The sequence below is a fragment of the Colletotrichum scovillei genome (genome assembly GCF_011075155.1).
Source record: "Colletotrichum scovillei strain TJNH1 chromosome Unknown Contig00005, whole genome shotgun sequence".
In the NCBI taxonomy this organism is placed as follows: domain Eukaryota; kingdom Fungi; phylum Ascomycota; class Sordariomycetes; order Glomerellales; family Glomerellaceae; genus Colletotrichum; species Colletotrichum scovillei.
In genome coordinates this window covers 1,121,358-1,137,473 of record NW_023336263.1, presented here as the reverse complement: position 1 = coordinate 1,137,473, position 16,116 = coordinate 1,121,358, and the positions used below count along the sequence as shown (strand labels likewise).

General features: G+C 52.2%; 3 protein-coding genes across 3 annotated transcripts; all 3 read left to right on the top strand.

The window, feature by feature from the left end:
• Positions 1-5,518: 5,518 nt before the first annotated feature.
• HER10_EVM0010948 (uncharacterized protein) lies at positions 5,519-11,023 on the top strand (the record flags this gene model as incomplete). The annotated part of the gene is made up of 2 exons (XM_035480392.1): positions 5,519-5,793; positions 5,881-11,023. 2 exons carry the CDS (start codon positions 5,519-5,521, stop codon positions 11,021-11,023), a joined length of 5,418 nt encoding a protein of 1,805 aa, XP_035334381.1.
• Positions 11,024-11,969: 946 nt separating this feature from the next.
• Positions 11,970-13,010, top strand: HER10_EVM0011626 (uncharacterized protein; the record flags this gene model as incomplete). Its single annotated transcript, XM_035481054.1, has 1 exon — positions 11,970-13,010. The coding sequence occupies one exon, from the start codon at positions 11,970-11,972 to the stop codon at positions 13,008-13,010; it is 1,041 nt and encodes a 346-aa protein (XP_035334426.1).
• A 725-nt stretch (positions 13,011-13,735) lies between these two features.
• Positions 13,736-15,546, top strand: HER10_EVM0008394 (uncharacterized protein; the record flags this gene model as incomplete). The annotated part of the gene is made up of 1 exon (XM_035477919.1): positions 13,736-15,546. The coding sequence occupies exon 1, from the start codon at positions 14,110-14,112 to the stop codon at positions 15,544-15,546; it is 1,437 nt and encodes a 478-aa protein (XP_035334189.1). The 5' UTR covers positions 13,736-14,109.
• Positions 15,547-16,116: the final 570 nt, after the last annotated feature.

The following is a 16,116-nucleotide window of genomic DNA, read 5'->3' as shown; positions in this document are numbered from 1 at the left end:
CACAGCCGCCCCCCCCCCCCCCTTGTTGGCAACCATGATCCTCCCAGCTGCATGCAATCTCTAACCTTCTTTTCCATAATTGCGTGATTTCAGTCTCTTCAGGAGATGTTTCAAGCTGACCGTATCAAATGTCACAAGACTGAATGAGACTGGCGACACGAATATAAAATCCAGTGATGGTCACAAAAGACTGGAATTCTTGAGCCGAGGGATAACAGACATGGTGCCATCCCACCGGGAGCCCACATCGTCCCTACCATCGGGTTTTCCAAGAACCTAATAATGGTCGAAGAGGAGATTTGACTGAAAGTATCCTGGTCTTAGATAATCCAAACTGTGGTTTACCGGAACCGGCACAATTTTCTTAGACCCTGGGGCAGCGCTTCACTTAACGTGATCAGCGCAGATCTAGCCTCAAAGTTAAATTGATTAACGGCAGATTTCGGATTTTACTAGTTTTGCTTGTTGTTTCAACTGTCGAAGTTGTGTTGAGTGAAGCGCTGATCTGGGGTTTTGAACTTTGCCAGACCTGGTATGAGTAGAATGAGTCTCCGCAAAATTTCATAGTAGCTCACTCAGAATTCGGGCTGAGATAACATACGAGCCATAAGCTCGAAACCAACTGAGATGCGGGGGCACACCAGGACTTTCGGCAATCTGAGCTTACGATTCATAAAGGAAGACTCAGTGCCCCGATCTAGGCTGGATTTGATCTTCCGGATGTACGGAGACGCTGGTACTCACGGATGGTTGCAAGGCACTCGTGGCGAAGTATACACAAGCGACTCGATTCCACCATCGGCATCTCCATCGCACCCCCTCCCTGCCTTATCTTGGCTGGTTGACTAGCTTCAAGATTGGCGGCCGCCCGGTATAGCCTTAGTTCGAAATAAAGTAGTCGCGCTACCGGCACAGTGCTTCCATGCATTGCGAGAGGAATGTTCGTATCAAACGTGATTCGACTCTATGAAACTTTGGTCAGCATGTCTACGGCCAGTCATTGAAGTGAGAAAGGTGAGATTGTTCCAGATGGTCGCGAAGAACTGCACCTGATCCGAATGCCAACATGTAAGTAGAGCCCGTGCTGGGCGGCATCACACATGTGGGGCAAGCTCCCTCGCCCCAAGGTAGGGGTCAGATAAAATCAAATAATCTTCTGGGATTCCACGGCATAGAATTCACAGCACTGTGAGACCCATGATTATCTGGAGCTCTTTCCCGCTCCTTTCTCGAGTGGACCAGGAGCCAGGGTCAACTATGGGCGCTGAGATGGCCTCCTATCTAATCGCTTTGCGATTCTGTCAGATATGTCTGGTGTCAACTTACGATGAGGGCCTCCCTCTAGGGATTATTGAGCTGTACAGATATCACAAGTTACACGGACCTCAGCTATTACAAGGAAGACCATGGGCACCAGGTGGCGAGACTCCAGCCCTGCCTGAACGGCGTGTGACTTGACATATCGCCTCAGAAGCACAGGAGAATCCCAAATCGAACTCGAGGATGTTCCTGTAAGGCAACGAACTCTCTGTTCTAGCGTGATCAATTACCCGACATGCCGGGTGCCCCCTGTTGCCAGCCGGACATTCGAGTCCGATTTCGACTAATTCAATACATCCGAGCCATCCATACAAGGCGGAGTCTCCTAGCCGCCTGAAGTTGGCTTTTGTGGGAAACATCAGGCTTGGCATATATCTCCATTAGCAGGTGTGCCAATTGCTAATTTTGTCCGCATCAACGCATCAGCCCTGCACTCTTTACTTTTGCCCCCTTTTCCCCTCTCCCTTGACCGCATTTGGATGCAGGGAGAGAAGAAAGTTATTTACCGTACGTATAAAAGCTCAAGAAACTCAGGTTTGCGCTAGCTCGTGCTCCTGCTGTCTCAAAGAGCTTTTGGCAATATCAGCCTCTATTTAGGGTCAAAGTCCCAAGAAATCTCAAACATTAGCAGAGATCAGCGACTTGTTGGCACTGAGAAAGGCATAACTCGCCGGACGCGAGGCTAGCGTTTCCAGAGTTTTGCATATCAAGCCTCGTATTGCTAGGTTCTCAATGCGGACAAAGTCAGCAGCGTTCAACGTGTCATGGCCCTTGAGAGTGTCGATCAACTTCTGTCCCTGGCAATCCTAGCAGTCGCCACCCGGCCGTTCGCATCACGCCACGCAGCCGCCCACCATCTTGGCACTGAAGAACATCGACATGCCATTGTCTGGAGCTAAGAATTCTTGCATTCCAAACCACTCTCCACCGACATTGGAATCCTTCGAGACAGTTTCTTGTGCAACCACAGAAACTTTGTGCAACCTTCTGCTTCTTTCTCGCACGCTTATTGAATCCGATCACCAGGGGTCCGGGTCTGCACTCCTTCTCTTCGGCTCCGAGTTCGCCCTGAGGCCCTGTTAGAAGGACTCCGAGATTCAGGTGATTTATCACCGAGATCGGGCTGCAGGAGTGACGAAGAGGAGTTTCACTATCCGGGTAGTATACTCATCTAATTCTACTCATTACTAATGAAAGCCGGGCCTGCAGCCAACGCCCGCGGTCGTAATTGCTTATACCTCAACTAACTTGTATAATGTATCGATTGATAATAGAGTGATTGATTATCGAGGGCTGTGATGAGAGGTCTAGGGCGGCCGGAGACATAGGCCCGGCAAGTTCAGCGATTCCATAAATGGAGAGCCGCATGGGGTGGCTGCACCTCCCGGATAGCTGGAAGGCATCTCCCGGGTAGTGAAACTCATGAAAAGAGGCGTTTTTTACATGTAGAGCTAACTAAGCGCTTTGACAGTGAGCTGAACGTTTTTGCCGGTTTGTGCTCACGAAATATGGGAAGGTTGCGATGCCCTTAAGTGGGACAACATAGGTACCTAGGATCAAAAAGTGGAGGAGCCCCTCATTCCGCATCCGTCTCCTCAGAAACGACAAAAGCGAGTGAGTGGAGTGGAGTGGGGTGGATGGGAGTAGCCTAGTGTAGCTGCGGCCCGATGTCATGGTCATCAGCGTGCGTAGGCCCGAGAGATCGGCCCAAGGGTTCAAAAGACACCTTCCCTTTTCCGGCATACTTCCACCTCAACGTCCCTCTCTCTTGACCTTATCTCAACTCTCCATTACCATATGAGCACTGAACCCTTGGAACAGTGGCAAACAGCGGACCCGCAACGGGCATGTTTGAGGAATTTCTACATATCAAGTTTTTGTGTCAAAGAATTCCCACTTGATGCTTCCCAAGAAGGCATCTCGAGACCTGAAACTTCGGTTGTGTACCTCTATGTATTATTGCAAACCATTTCCCCTTCCAGCATGCTACCAAGGGGGAGTATCATATTTGGCAACGCCCTTCATTCAGGAGGTATTCAGACTTGGAATAGTCTTTGACGATAGGTATTTGGTTTGGTCTATGAAAAAATGACTGCGTATAGATTTCAAATCACTAAGGAAGCACACGGTCCAACGATTCAACTGCAAATTATCTCAGCCTCAGCCCTTTGCAGCGAAAATCTGTCACTCAAGGGGGTCGGAGATTAGAACCCAAGTCCGAGAGACACCAAAACCGCCAAGCTGGTAAGCCCCATGACCAAACACTCATCCCATTGAGCACCAAATGCTCGGGACGCAGACGACGTCGTTACGGCAGTCGGTTTGCCAGAGCTCACTGTAGAGGAAGCAGTGGCGACAGGAGACTTGGCACCTGAGCCTCCTGAAGAGCCTGCAGGAGATGTATTGCCTCCTCCAGGAGCTGGATTGGCGGGAGGTGGCACCGTGGGAGGATTCCCGCCAAGAGATTGGGTGGCAGAAGGCGGCTGAGCAGCAGGATTGGCTGCAGGAGAATTGGCTCCAGGGTTTTGGCCGCCGGTCTCCTGGGGTTGCGCCGACGCAGGAGCAAAACCTCCATTTGCGAATGTAGGAATGGGGCAGTTGGAGTTCTCACAGATAGAAATTGTCTGCGGTGGTAGTAGCAAAGTATTGGTCGTCGCTGAGAGGGTTACGGAGACTCCGCACATCTCAAAGAGTGGATCGACGACAGGGGTTGCTGCAAGCGCGATTGGGAAAAGCGGCAAAATTTGGTAGGACCTCATTGTGAGAGGCAAAATTGGGGGTGCGAAGAGAAATGGCAAAAATGGTTGAAGGGAATCTTAATGCCGGATGTTGCCTAAGGGACGGAGTCGTTGAAGCAGAAAAGCAATTCCCCTTCATGAACAATCGCCATCTTATATTCATCAGTAAGTCATGAGGGAAGTTACTCAGCAACATCGCATTTGGGACAGATTCGGAAAACAAGACCCCTAGTTTATTACCGGCATAGCCTATACTGTTCAGATCATGCTTGCGTTGAGCTTATCCATGTGCAGATAGGGTTCAGGTGAAGAAGCGGGTCTTATTCGCGCGTCTATTTAGTCATATTTTGGGCTCTGTTAGTAGCCTGCTTGCAGTCCTCCGTAGTCAGCGTGTCAGCTTCGGCAAACAGCTGTTCTGCCCCTGGTGGTAAGATTCTTGTCTTAAATCGAAAAGATACAATGGCTAGATTGAGACGGTAACTGTGTTTGCCAAAGATTCAGAATCACATCGACCTGGTGTGTCCTCCACTTGCACGTGGTTGACTGTCTTGGGACTGAACTATGGATAGATGTATATTACTGGATAGCCTCGAGCAGCAGTCAAGTTGTTTAGCTTTACTCACCTTGCCTCAGACCTAAGTCATGGCATCAGCCTTACCGCCGCTGAACAAACACGCAAACAGAAATCTTCGATGAGTGGTCCCTGATGTATACAGTGGTCCATGGCGATGTACCTATCTTCTAAACAGCTCACCGAAACATTTTCCCCCCGGGGAGAAATATACATGCATTCTTCAACTATGATACTTTGTTGATGTTTGCTCCCCGCATGGACTGCGTCTGGGAAGCAGCTCGCAAAAGTTCTTTACGGCCATCATCAATGACCTTTCCGCCAGCACAGCATCCACTCCCATGATCTAGTCACATACTCACTCAGATGGAGATCTCCCGGATTGAGGATGGTCTGTCACCGGATGCCTCGACAGCAACTTATTGCAGATACCAAGCTTCGTATGGAAGCTACACGCAAACGATGGCGAAACATTTTGGCAAATCGTGAAGTTGTGATAGAAGGCCGACCAAAAGAATCTGCGAATTTCAGAGTAGCCGTGACAGGAGTCATATTTGCGGAGACTTTGAGCTTTTCCGGCTGGCCCATTCAACAAGCACGCTGGTTTAGGATTGGCGATGAATTATTGGAGCCACCAAATACCAAAGACACCATGTATGGAGTCCAAGAGAAGCAGCCTTTGGTCTGTATGATCGTAACATTGTGGAAGACTGTGCCATGTAAAGACCGAGAGCTCTAGAAATCTTGGGATATAAGCTGTGGCCAACTCCCCATGGATTGGATCCACGACACAACCTCAAGCCTTCTTTTACGAAGCCTTTTACTCGACTTTAATGCCTACAATCTTTTATCACGTCCCAAATATTTATTCGAAAACATCACCGGCAAGATGAGGCGTGCTTCGCTCCACACCTCGCTGATAGGCCTCATGGCCATTCTCCCAAGGCCTGGCTCGGCAAGCGCGGAATGTCCCACCACCGGGTCTACTACAACCGCTATTCAGCCCATCGAGATCGTTCATTGCATCCCGCTTCATCTCAGCACCTCTATCAGTTCTAATACTGTTTTTACCATCGCTGGTACAGCCGTCACGATCACGAATGCTCCAACTGCTGTTGTTTCCGACTTCCTTACCACGACTACTGTAACCTACAGCTCTGCTGTGTAAGTGTGCCAATGACGGCAAAGTCTTTGATTGATGGTGCTTGCACTTCAAGGAATTTTGAGTAATGCTAACATGCGCTTCTTCAGAAATACCGTTTCTCCTTACAGCGGTCCTTGTGTCACGATTACTGCGAATGTTCCTGCAGGATCCCAGCCGACTACCATCATTATTCCCCCGCAAAGTGGTCAAGCCACTGGCACAAAGTACATCTGCTCTCCTCTCGAGTCCAACAAGCCCTGGCTACCAGGTTCAGACTCTCCCAATGGGGAACGCTTCACATCAGTCACAGCCCCCTACCCAGGTTCAACCTTGACAACCTTGACGATACCCCCGGGCAGCGGTGATTCTACAGGAACCATCCTTGTCCTCAAGCCTACCCCTAATACGGGAAATCCTCTCTTCAATGGTCCCTATACAACGATAACAGCTCCTGGCACGGTCCTCACTACCCTGGCTTTACCTCCCTCAGGAGGTGATAGCACTGGTACTCAGATTGTCTTCGTGCCGCCACAAACGGGAGGCCAAGTGACACAAACGTCGACTGGTACTCGACCTGGACAAACCGGGCTGATCACTATCCCCCCTGGTCAGCCTGGAGATCCGACGACAATCATTACGATTGTGCCTCCTGCCAGCGATGGTGTCGTGACATCCACCTCGACCGGTACAGCCCCAGGGCAGACTGGCTTGATCACTCTCCCTCCTGGAAAGCCGGGTGACCCCACCACAATCATTACAGTCGTACCACCCCCCACAGGAGGCGTGGTGACCTCTACTTCGACTGGGACCGCACCTGGGCAGACTGGCTTGTTGACCCTCCAACCTGGCAAGCCAGGCGATCCGACAACCGTCGTGACTATCGTGCCTCCCTCTCCTCTCTTCAATAGCATTGTTACGTCGACCTCCACCGGGACTACGCCTGGACAGACTGGCTTGCTGACCCTTCAACCTGGTAAGCCAGGTGATCCGACAACCGTTGTTACCATCGTTCCCCCTTCTACTGGTGGCATTGTCACATCGACTTCCACGGGAACCACGCCTGGGCAGACTGGATTGTTCACAATACCGCCCGCAAATCCTGGAGACCCTACTACAGTAGTGACTATTGTACCACCACCTACCGGAGGTATCATTACCTCTACGTCTACCGGTACTCTGCCTGGTCAAACTGGTCTCCTTACTTTCCCGCCTGGACAGCCTGGAGATCCAACCACAGTGGTCACCATCGTACCCCCCACAGGAGGCTTGACAACTCTCACCTCGACTGGCACCCAAACTGGCGTAACAACCCTCACGCCTGGTCGCCCAGGAGACCCGACTACTGTGGTTACGTTCGTGACGCCTCCTCCCGGCAGACAAGTAATCGTGACCTCGACCGGCACTGGTACAGGTCTCATCACTCAGACGCCAAGCAGGCCCGAAGACCCAACGACAATCGTTACTATAGTTCCGAGTCCCTCTGGTAGTGTGACAACGATAACTTCCACAGGAACAGGAACCGGGCTCTTTACTCAAACTCCTGGAAGACCCGGCGACCCGACTACAGTCATCACTGTCGTCCCGAGCCCAAGCGGAAGCATTCTTACTGTGACATCAACTGGATCTACCACTGGCCTGTTCACCCAGACACCTAGCAGGCCTGGAGACCCCACGACGGTCGTCACAGTGGTCCCTAGCCCCTCTGGTGGCATTACCACAATCACATCCACAGGGACCGGAACTGGCCTCATTACCCAGACTCCCGGAAGACCTGGCGACCCGACTACAGTCATTACTATTATCCCAAGTCCAAGTGGAAGCGTTGTTACTTTAACCTCCACGACTGGCTCAGTCACTGGCCTCCTCACTCAAACTCCCGGCCGACCCGGGGATCCCACCACTGTCATCACTCTCATTCCGACCCCGATTCCTCGTCTTACTCTCACGCAAACGGGGTCAACTACCGGTCTGACAACCTTGACTCCTGGCAGGCCCGGAGACCCGACAACCGTTCTGACCTTTGTGACCGGCCCTCCCTTCGTCACCGTCACCTCCACCGGTTCATCTACAGGACTGATCACCCAGACTCCTGGCAGACCAGGCGACCCGACTACGATTGTGACAATTGTGACTAGCCCAGTACCTATCACTCTGACGTCCACGGCCAGCACCACTGGGTTGACCACTATTCCGGGAGGTCCAGGAGGCCCCAACACTGTTGTCACTTTTGTAACTCCGCTCGTGCCGGTCACAATCACTTCAATCGGAAGCACTACCGGCTTGACTACTCTGCCTCCAGGTCCTAGCGGCGGTCCCTCGACTGTTGTCACCTTTGTGACTCCCCTCGTGCCGGTCACACTTACTTCGACTGGAAGCGTCACTGGCATTACGACCTTTCCTCCAGGCCCCAGTGGAGGACCAAGCACGGTTGTCACTTTCGTGACCCCTCCTGCGCCTCTCGCGCCCGTCACTGTGACTTCGACCGGAAGCGTCACCGGTTTGACGACACTGCCTCCTGGTCCTAGCGGTGGCGCGTCAACTGTCGTCACTTTTGTCACTCCCAGTGCTCCGCTCCCGCCGGTGACTATCGTGTCAACGGGGACCACTACCGGGCTGACGACTCTCCCTCCCGGCACGGCCGGCGGCCCTACTACAGTTATCACTTTTGCCCTGCGTCAAGGCTTCATCGTGACGCGCACTTCTACGGCTACCCAGACTGGAGTCACTACTATTCTTCCCACGGATCCTGGCGGAACTACTAGCGTCATTACTTTTGTTCAGCCCCCTACAGGATTTCTCACAACGCTCACGTCTTCGGCCACACGTACCGGCGTCACTACAATCATTCCAACCGATCCGGCTGGAACCACGAGCGTTATCACATTTGTTCCCATCACGGGCTTTTTAACCACCCTAACGTCAACGGGTACGCAGACTGGAGCTACTACTATTGTTCCGACCGACCCAGCTGGAACCACGAGCGTTATTACCTTCGTCCCTCCTATCACGGGCTTCCTCACTACTCTAAATTCCACGGGCACACAGACGGGAGCTACTACTATTGTCCCCACCGACCCTGCTGGAACTACCAGTGTTATCACTTTTGTCCCTCCAATCACGGGCTTCCTCACAACTCTGACTTCGACGGCCACGCAAACAGGAGCCACTACGATCATTCCAACCGACCCGGCAGGAACCACAAGTGTCATCACCTTCGTCCCTCCTATTACGGGCTTCCTCACAACCCTGACATTGACAGGCACACAGACGGGAGCCACCACAATTATTCCAACCGACCCGGCAGGAACGACGAGTGTCATCACCTTCGTGACACCTAGCGCAACTAGCACCATTAGCTCTACTAGCAGCAGCAGTTCGACCACAACCACAATTGCCCCTGGGCCAACTTACAACTGCGACGCTGGTGGCTATTTGATACAGGGTACCACTCTCTACCGGTTGAATCTTACCACCGGGGTTCAGACCACTGTCGGTACCAATGTTGGGCCTGGTGGCAATATTAACGCTATTGGGTACAATGTCTTGGACAACTACATTTATGGCATTGTCCCCGTGAACGGCGTGAACCGCATTGTGCGCATTGCAAGCAACGGTCAAGCGGTTCTCATCGGTGGAGATCTTCCGACTGGAAACTACAATGTTGGCGAGATTGATACGCTCGGACGGTATTATATCAGCATAAGTGGCGGGGTTTGGGCACAAATCGACATGAACCCGAACTCGGCGACGTTCACACAAGTGGTTGCAACCGGCACCAGCACCATCGCCAACGGAGTGTCTGACTGGGTTTATGTACCTGGAGGCGGAGACTACCTGTACAGTATCACAGGAGTCAATGCCAACGGTCAATTTTCATTAGCCAGATGGAGTCGAACGACTCACACGTGGTCAATTGTACGGACGTACACGCGGATCTCGGGTAACGAAACGTTTGGAGCGCTTTATGCTTCGAGCGGCAACACGTTTTACGGCTCCGAAAACGTCAGTGGAAATATTTACAATTTCGACATCAACTCTGGTCAGCCGACTTTGGTCACTGATGGTCCCGTTTCGTCTGTCAATGATGGAGCTCGTTGCGTGTATGCGGCGGACCCTTCCATCCTCATCACCACGGGCGTTCTGACGACGGTGGTCTCCACGGGAACCCAGACTGGCTTAACCACCTTGCCTCAGACGAACCTGGCCGGCACAACGACTGTGATCTCGTTTGTACCCCCGATTACAGGCTTCATCACCACAGTCGTATCAACGGGAACCCAGACCGGCGTCACTACCTTGCCTCAGACGGATCCGGCCGGCACGACCACTGTAGTAACTATTGCAACAGCTCCTCCTAGCGTGTCAACCACATCCACGAGCTCGACAGACGTGACAACTTCTAGTACATCGTCTTCGACTTCCTGTGTGGTCTCTTTGACGAGCACAGTATCAGGAGCCAGTCCCGCAGGTGCCACAGCCCAAGTGGCCGTGCCCGCCTGCGCCACTCTCATGCAGTTCTCCGTTCTCGGCGGCGGCGGTGGTGGCGGCGGTGGTGGTGCCTCGATCAATGGCTCTATCTCTGTTGTGCCGGGCCAAACTGTTCTCCTGGTCGCTGGCGGCGCGGGCACAAGAGTCGGTGCCGTTGGTGGTGCTGGTCAGAGTCAGTATGGCAACGGTGGATCTGCCTCCAATAATGGTGGTGGAGGTGGCGGCGCTTCCGCTCTCTATCTTGATCAGAACCTCCTTGTGGTCGCTGGCGGAGGTGGTGGTGGTACCATCCCGGTCTCAAACAATGGTCAAGGAGCTTTCACGTTGAACTACAACAGAGCTGGCGGTACCAGTAACGTCGGAGACAAGGGTACCTCTTACAATATCACGCTGGCAAGTACCGGTGCCGTAACATCAACCTCCAACGGCGGATCTCCCGGTTCTCAGATTGCTCCCGGTGCTGGCGGTGTATGGACCGGCTCGGGAACCTCGGCGAACGGAAATGCCGGCAGCGGATCTGTGGGTGCAAATGGTATCGCCGGCGCGGGCGGCTCTTTCAATGATGGTTCTGGCGCGGGCGGCGGCGGTTACCGCGGTGGAGGTAGTGGCGCCACTGGTTACTACGGAATAGATTCAACAGTCCAGCGTATGCCAGCCGGTGGTGGCGGAGGTTCCAGCTTCGTGGACAGTACGATTGTGGGCGCTTTGCAAAGCATCGCTTCTTCTTCCACCCCCGGCAGGCTTGTCATCTCCTTTGTCTAGTTCTCGACATAGGCTGGTTACCGACGTCTACCTCTCTTGGTTTAATGACACAATTACCGTTCTTCTATTGCTTGTTCGTGGACTCTGGCACGCTGATATAACTTGATGCGGATTGTAGTCTCTGACAGATTCCAGTAGAGCCCAAAACATTTCGTCAAATCTTATATTAAGGTCATGCTCGAAGCTTTGCAAGGTGTTGGATGTTGAGTGGCAAGGCCTGCTACTATGGAAGCTTGTTTTAGAAGTACAATAAGGGCGTCGGTAGCTTGGCGGTCTCATTCCAGCTTTGCATGGGAGCTCGACCTGGCTGGTTCTCTAACGTGCTTTGGGGGCACAAACTCCTGTAGCGGCAGAGTAGCTAGCAACAAACTCGTTAGACCAGAACATACTTCTGTGTCGACAATCCCCTTGAAGTACCTTTTGCTCTTTTCTCTTCGTCCGTACCCCGTTCAACTTTGTCTCGTTGCGGTGGACGGCATGAGAGGCGACAGAATACAGGTATTTTGGCATGACCAGCTAGTTGCCCATGCTCATAGCCTTGACGTCACCCTCCACTACCATTGAAGTCTTTGACCGTACCGAAATAGCGTTGGCTGTGATGAACCAACATCTATCTCAGATTACTGTTTCTCGTTTTGGCTGTTCATACCCAAACGCTTTCTCTTGGCACGAAACCGTCCACTTTGTGTCAACTGCCCATTGTGACATGCCTTCATGAACAAAAGGCAGTGCCGCCAAGTCATTCAATAACAAACGACATTCAGTTAGGACAAGACTTTGTTCGAGACAAAGACTCGCAATGAGGATGCGGCATTTAACAAGCTCGAAGCTGCCAACTTTGTAACCTGGCTTCTCAACTCACATTACGCTTACAAACCAATTCGACAACTAACATACAAATCAATCCAACAATTAACATATTTTCAGTGTTCCCAACCGCATCACAATGACTGACTCATATTTCGAAAGCAACATTGCCACCACCGCCCTGAAGGATCAACTCAGAGCGGTGCAAGCTAAGAACGCCCCGAAGAAGCCTGAATGGGCCAGTTCTCAACAGAATGAGCAGCCAGTGTCTACCAAAGGACCCCGACCGCTGCGCCTTGTCGAGAAGTACAACAAAGAGAAAGACGACTCTTCGACCAATCAGAATACCCCAAATCCTGATACCGCAAGCGCTCAGGAGGCAGAGATTACCGCCGAAAACCCATACTGCAGCGGCGCTATCCAGGACGGCTTGCCTATCCACATGGTGGACGCCGAAAATGGACAACAGCTCACAGAACATCCCCATCACCAGAACTCAGAGCACCTCCGTACCCATGAGGATGTAGGTACTGATCATGTAACTGACCGAGGTAGGCAGCTAACCGAGGATGGAGAACTGCCGCCAATCAAGACATTCTGGGAGAAGATCGAGTCTGCGCTGTACCTTTACCAGTTGCGAACCCATGGTGACAACGAGGAGCACCCATTATACCGCGCTAGGGCCAAGGCTTTCTCCATGCATAAAGCAGTTGGCATCCTTGCAGCCTTTTCGGCGAGTCTGTTTTTCTCAGTCGGAATATATTTCGCCAAGGATGACATTCAACCTCCCCTGAACCTCCCCTTTATGTTCACCTGGATCGCTATCAGCGGCATTGTTGTCCTCTGGGCCATAGTGGCTGTGATCCTGATCCAATGGTCTAAAAGAGGACTCAAGCACGACTTGGAGGTTGCCAGAATGGGAGACGCTTTCAATGCCACCACTGTTGGGGATGCTGGCTCAGAGGGATGTTTTGTGAATGGTGTGCGTTATGAGGGCGAGCAGCGTCCCAGACCAGACTTTGTCACGAATGAAGCTGTTCAGCAAGAGAACGGTCTAGAAGCCTCGGAGACTTCTGGTTCTAGTACGCACTCAAGTCTTGATGTCATCCGTGAGTCGAAGAGAAACGGGGCTTACAACACCAAGGAGGAGTTATCGAAGTTGCCTGGAACACCAGAGTGAGAGCGTGCTTGGAGCAGTGATCGTTGACAGGGTGGGTAGAATATAGAATTTGCTACAAGAATGAGTACGCGATTGGCACACAAAACTTTCCTTTTTGCATCCCATGTTACGGCGAATTTCAAAGAGACCCGGAAAATTGGCCTCTGATATCTGCTTTGGAGCCGAGAGATTACCTTGATATTCAGGCAGAGTCACAAGTGTGCCAGAAACCCTAATTTTCCATGAGCTTGTATAAACCAGTAAATATTTCCTGTATTTCTTCAACGATGGGCAGGCGCGTTCGGCCTGTTATTGGGGTCCGCTGGGGAAGGAGCATTCTTGGCAACGACTTACAAGCCTTGGACGACGTAGAGACCGAATAGACTGCAGATATCAGACCACGCAAGTTCCGAAGAACTTGACTCATCAATTGCCGGATGTTTCTGTACGGCCCGAGGTCATTTCCCCAGATTGTTGATCACCCCGTAGTTGCATATGTTTTGCCCACTTTCTTGCCTGACCACGTGTCTGGGAGATGATGTGCATCATAAAGTTTGAGCGGATCGATTTGAGGTTGACCAAATGCGAAAAACCTATCTGAGACATGAAAATAAACATTGAATTGGGTTACTGTAACAGGGATCCTGGAATGGCGGATGATTGCTGATGGCAACTCAACATTCCTGGGGTGGTTTGACCTTGAGTCAATGTGGTGCAGGATTTAATCACGGGCATCTCTTTCTTGTCTGCTCCTTTTCCTGACGATAACTTCACCTTCTTCATTTGTAGAAGTCGCCCGGTCGCTCCTTCCCTCTGGGAGAAAAAACTTGCTCACCGCGGACCCGTGGTGTTGTGGGTGCCTGGAGGCAGACGCGTCTTCAACTTTTGAACCGCGTCAACCTTTCCACCCAGAACAATATGGAATAATATCTTCCTCCTCACAAAGCCAGCACTCTCTTTTCCCCATCGCCACACGGCTTTCCCTTTCGTTTGTCAAACTTCTCGCCTATTCATTCCTTTCCACAACATCCTCTTTGTCACTCGTTCTCCGTCAAGCTCTTTTTTCCGAATACCCTCACTTTGAAGAATCGTCACAAAACATTCACATCCACGAGCAAGAATGTCGCTGCCGCCGCAGGCTTCGTTCAGCTCTGCCACGACTGCGGTCGCCAGTCGTGGTGCGGCCTACCCTTCCGTTGAGGAATTCACCTCATTCAAGCTGCCGAACAAGCCGAGAATCATCAAGACTCTCACCAGCGATGACATCTCAGACCTTTCCGACGAGCCGGATAATACGCCTCACCCTACCATGAATCCCTCGACGCCCATTCCTCCTTCTCCCATGTCTTCGGAGGAGTCTGATCGGGTCATCGACCTCAACTACACTCCGCCCACCGTCCGAGGCAAGAGCATGATCTTGCCTCAGCACCCTCTCAGCGGCAAAGCCAAATCTCCTCGCTGGCCTTTCCAGAACGCGACCCCTCGCACCTCGACTATGGTGCCCATTGTTCGAAGGTTCACTGGAAATTCCAGCCGCTTCGACCACCATCCTAGAGACGACTACAACCCAGCGGTCGAGATCAGTGTCACCGAGTCCCTGGACGAGTTCCAGATCAACCATCCCAACGGCCGCTTGCTTGCGTCTCACCCTCAAGGCCTCTCTGTTCACGAGACTGGACGCAACCTAACCGGTCGCAACTTGGCCAACGTTCCCATCCTAGTCGAGCAGCTTCAGCAGGATGCTCAATCAAGCAAGGCCGTTCCTTCCAAGCACGGACAAAGACCCTTCAAAGTCTTGTACCGCCGTTGCCAGAGCTCCCAGCTTCTCAATCTTCAGATCCTTCGACGCCGTCAGGACAAGCGAAAGAAGGATTTTGAGACCGACACCACTTGGTACCAGCGCATCAGTCTCGATGATGACATTTATGTCGGGTCCGTCGTCCTTACTCTCTTCTTCGTCACTCAAACGGTTGTCTCCATCACTGTCAGTTTGACTATGGTAGCTTCCCAGATGACCATCCCTTACTTCGTCGTTGTCTGGGTCATGGTCAGCCTTATCGTCACGATCTTCACGGTCGTTGTGAGCCTTCAAATGCGCTCTTTCCGCAAGAAGACCAACGCTCTTATTGACGACGAGAAACGAGTCCGCTCCACTACCTTCCCCAAGCTCTCTCATGAGGGTCATCTTCACCTGCCTGCCGACGCTGCCGAGATCGCTCATCGCCGTCAGATTGCTGCCGCCCTTGCAAATGAGCAAGCTCATGCAGGCAGCTCGACCGAAGAGTCCGAGAAGAGTTCCGATGGAACCGTTGTCGGCCAGATCACCCAGCCGCCCGCCGTATTCGACCCTTTCGCTCCGGCTATGCCCCAGGACACCAGCAGCGTCTACCTCTCAGCCAGCGGCACCTCTCCTCAGGGAATCCAGGATTCCAACGACACAGCTTGGCAGAACGTTGACGCCGCGGCGGTCGGAAACTCCCGCACTAGCTCCATGACGGCTGTCGTCCCTGCGGCTGCTGCGAACCTCCAGGCGAGCAACCAGGGATCGAGCTGCTAGGATCGGTGCGAGTTCCGGATGCAACCTTACGGCAGAATTCCCATCATGAAGTATATTTGAGGAGCCAGTCTGCAGTGTTTTGGGCGTTCCGACTCGGGAAAGGACATGGAATTTTTGACATGGGAGTCTGGATGGAACATGGGACGGCGATTGATTTGTGAAGATACCCTTTACCGCGTGGAGATGGAGACGGTTTCGGTTTACTCAAGGTTTTGATGTAGGAATATGGTTCAATAAGCTCTAGGCAAGGCATTCAGACATGACTTTCAAACGCTTGTGCATCTTTCGCCTCGCGCCGCCTCTCTCGTGAGCTTGTTGGTGCATAGTTGCGATCATCGTTCCGCTTCCTGATCCGCTCATGTTGCCCCAGAATGAGACGGCCTGCGTGATAAGCACACATGCTGCACCACATTCAACCAATGGACGGTAAACACCGGACCCTGCAACTTGTTATTTTCACCAGCTTGTCATGCCAAGGTAATGTTGGCGGTTGCGTTGCATGCTGAGGCAGTCGGATGGCTCGCTGCATAGACTTGATTGGCTGTCGGTTGGCTATCTGCACCTCGCCTG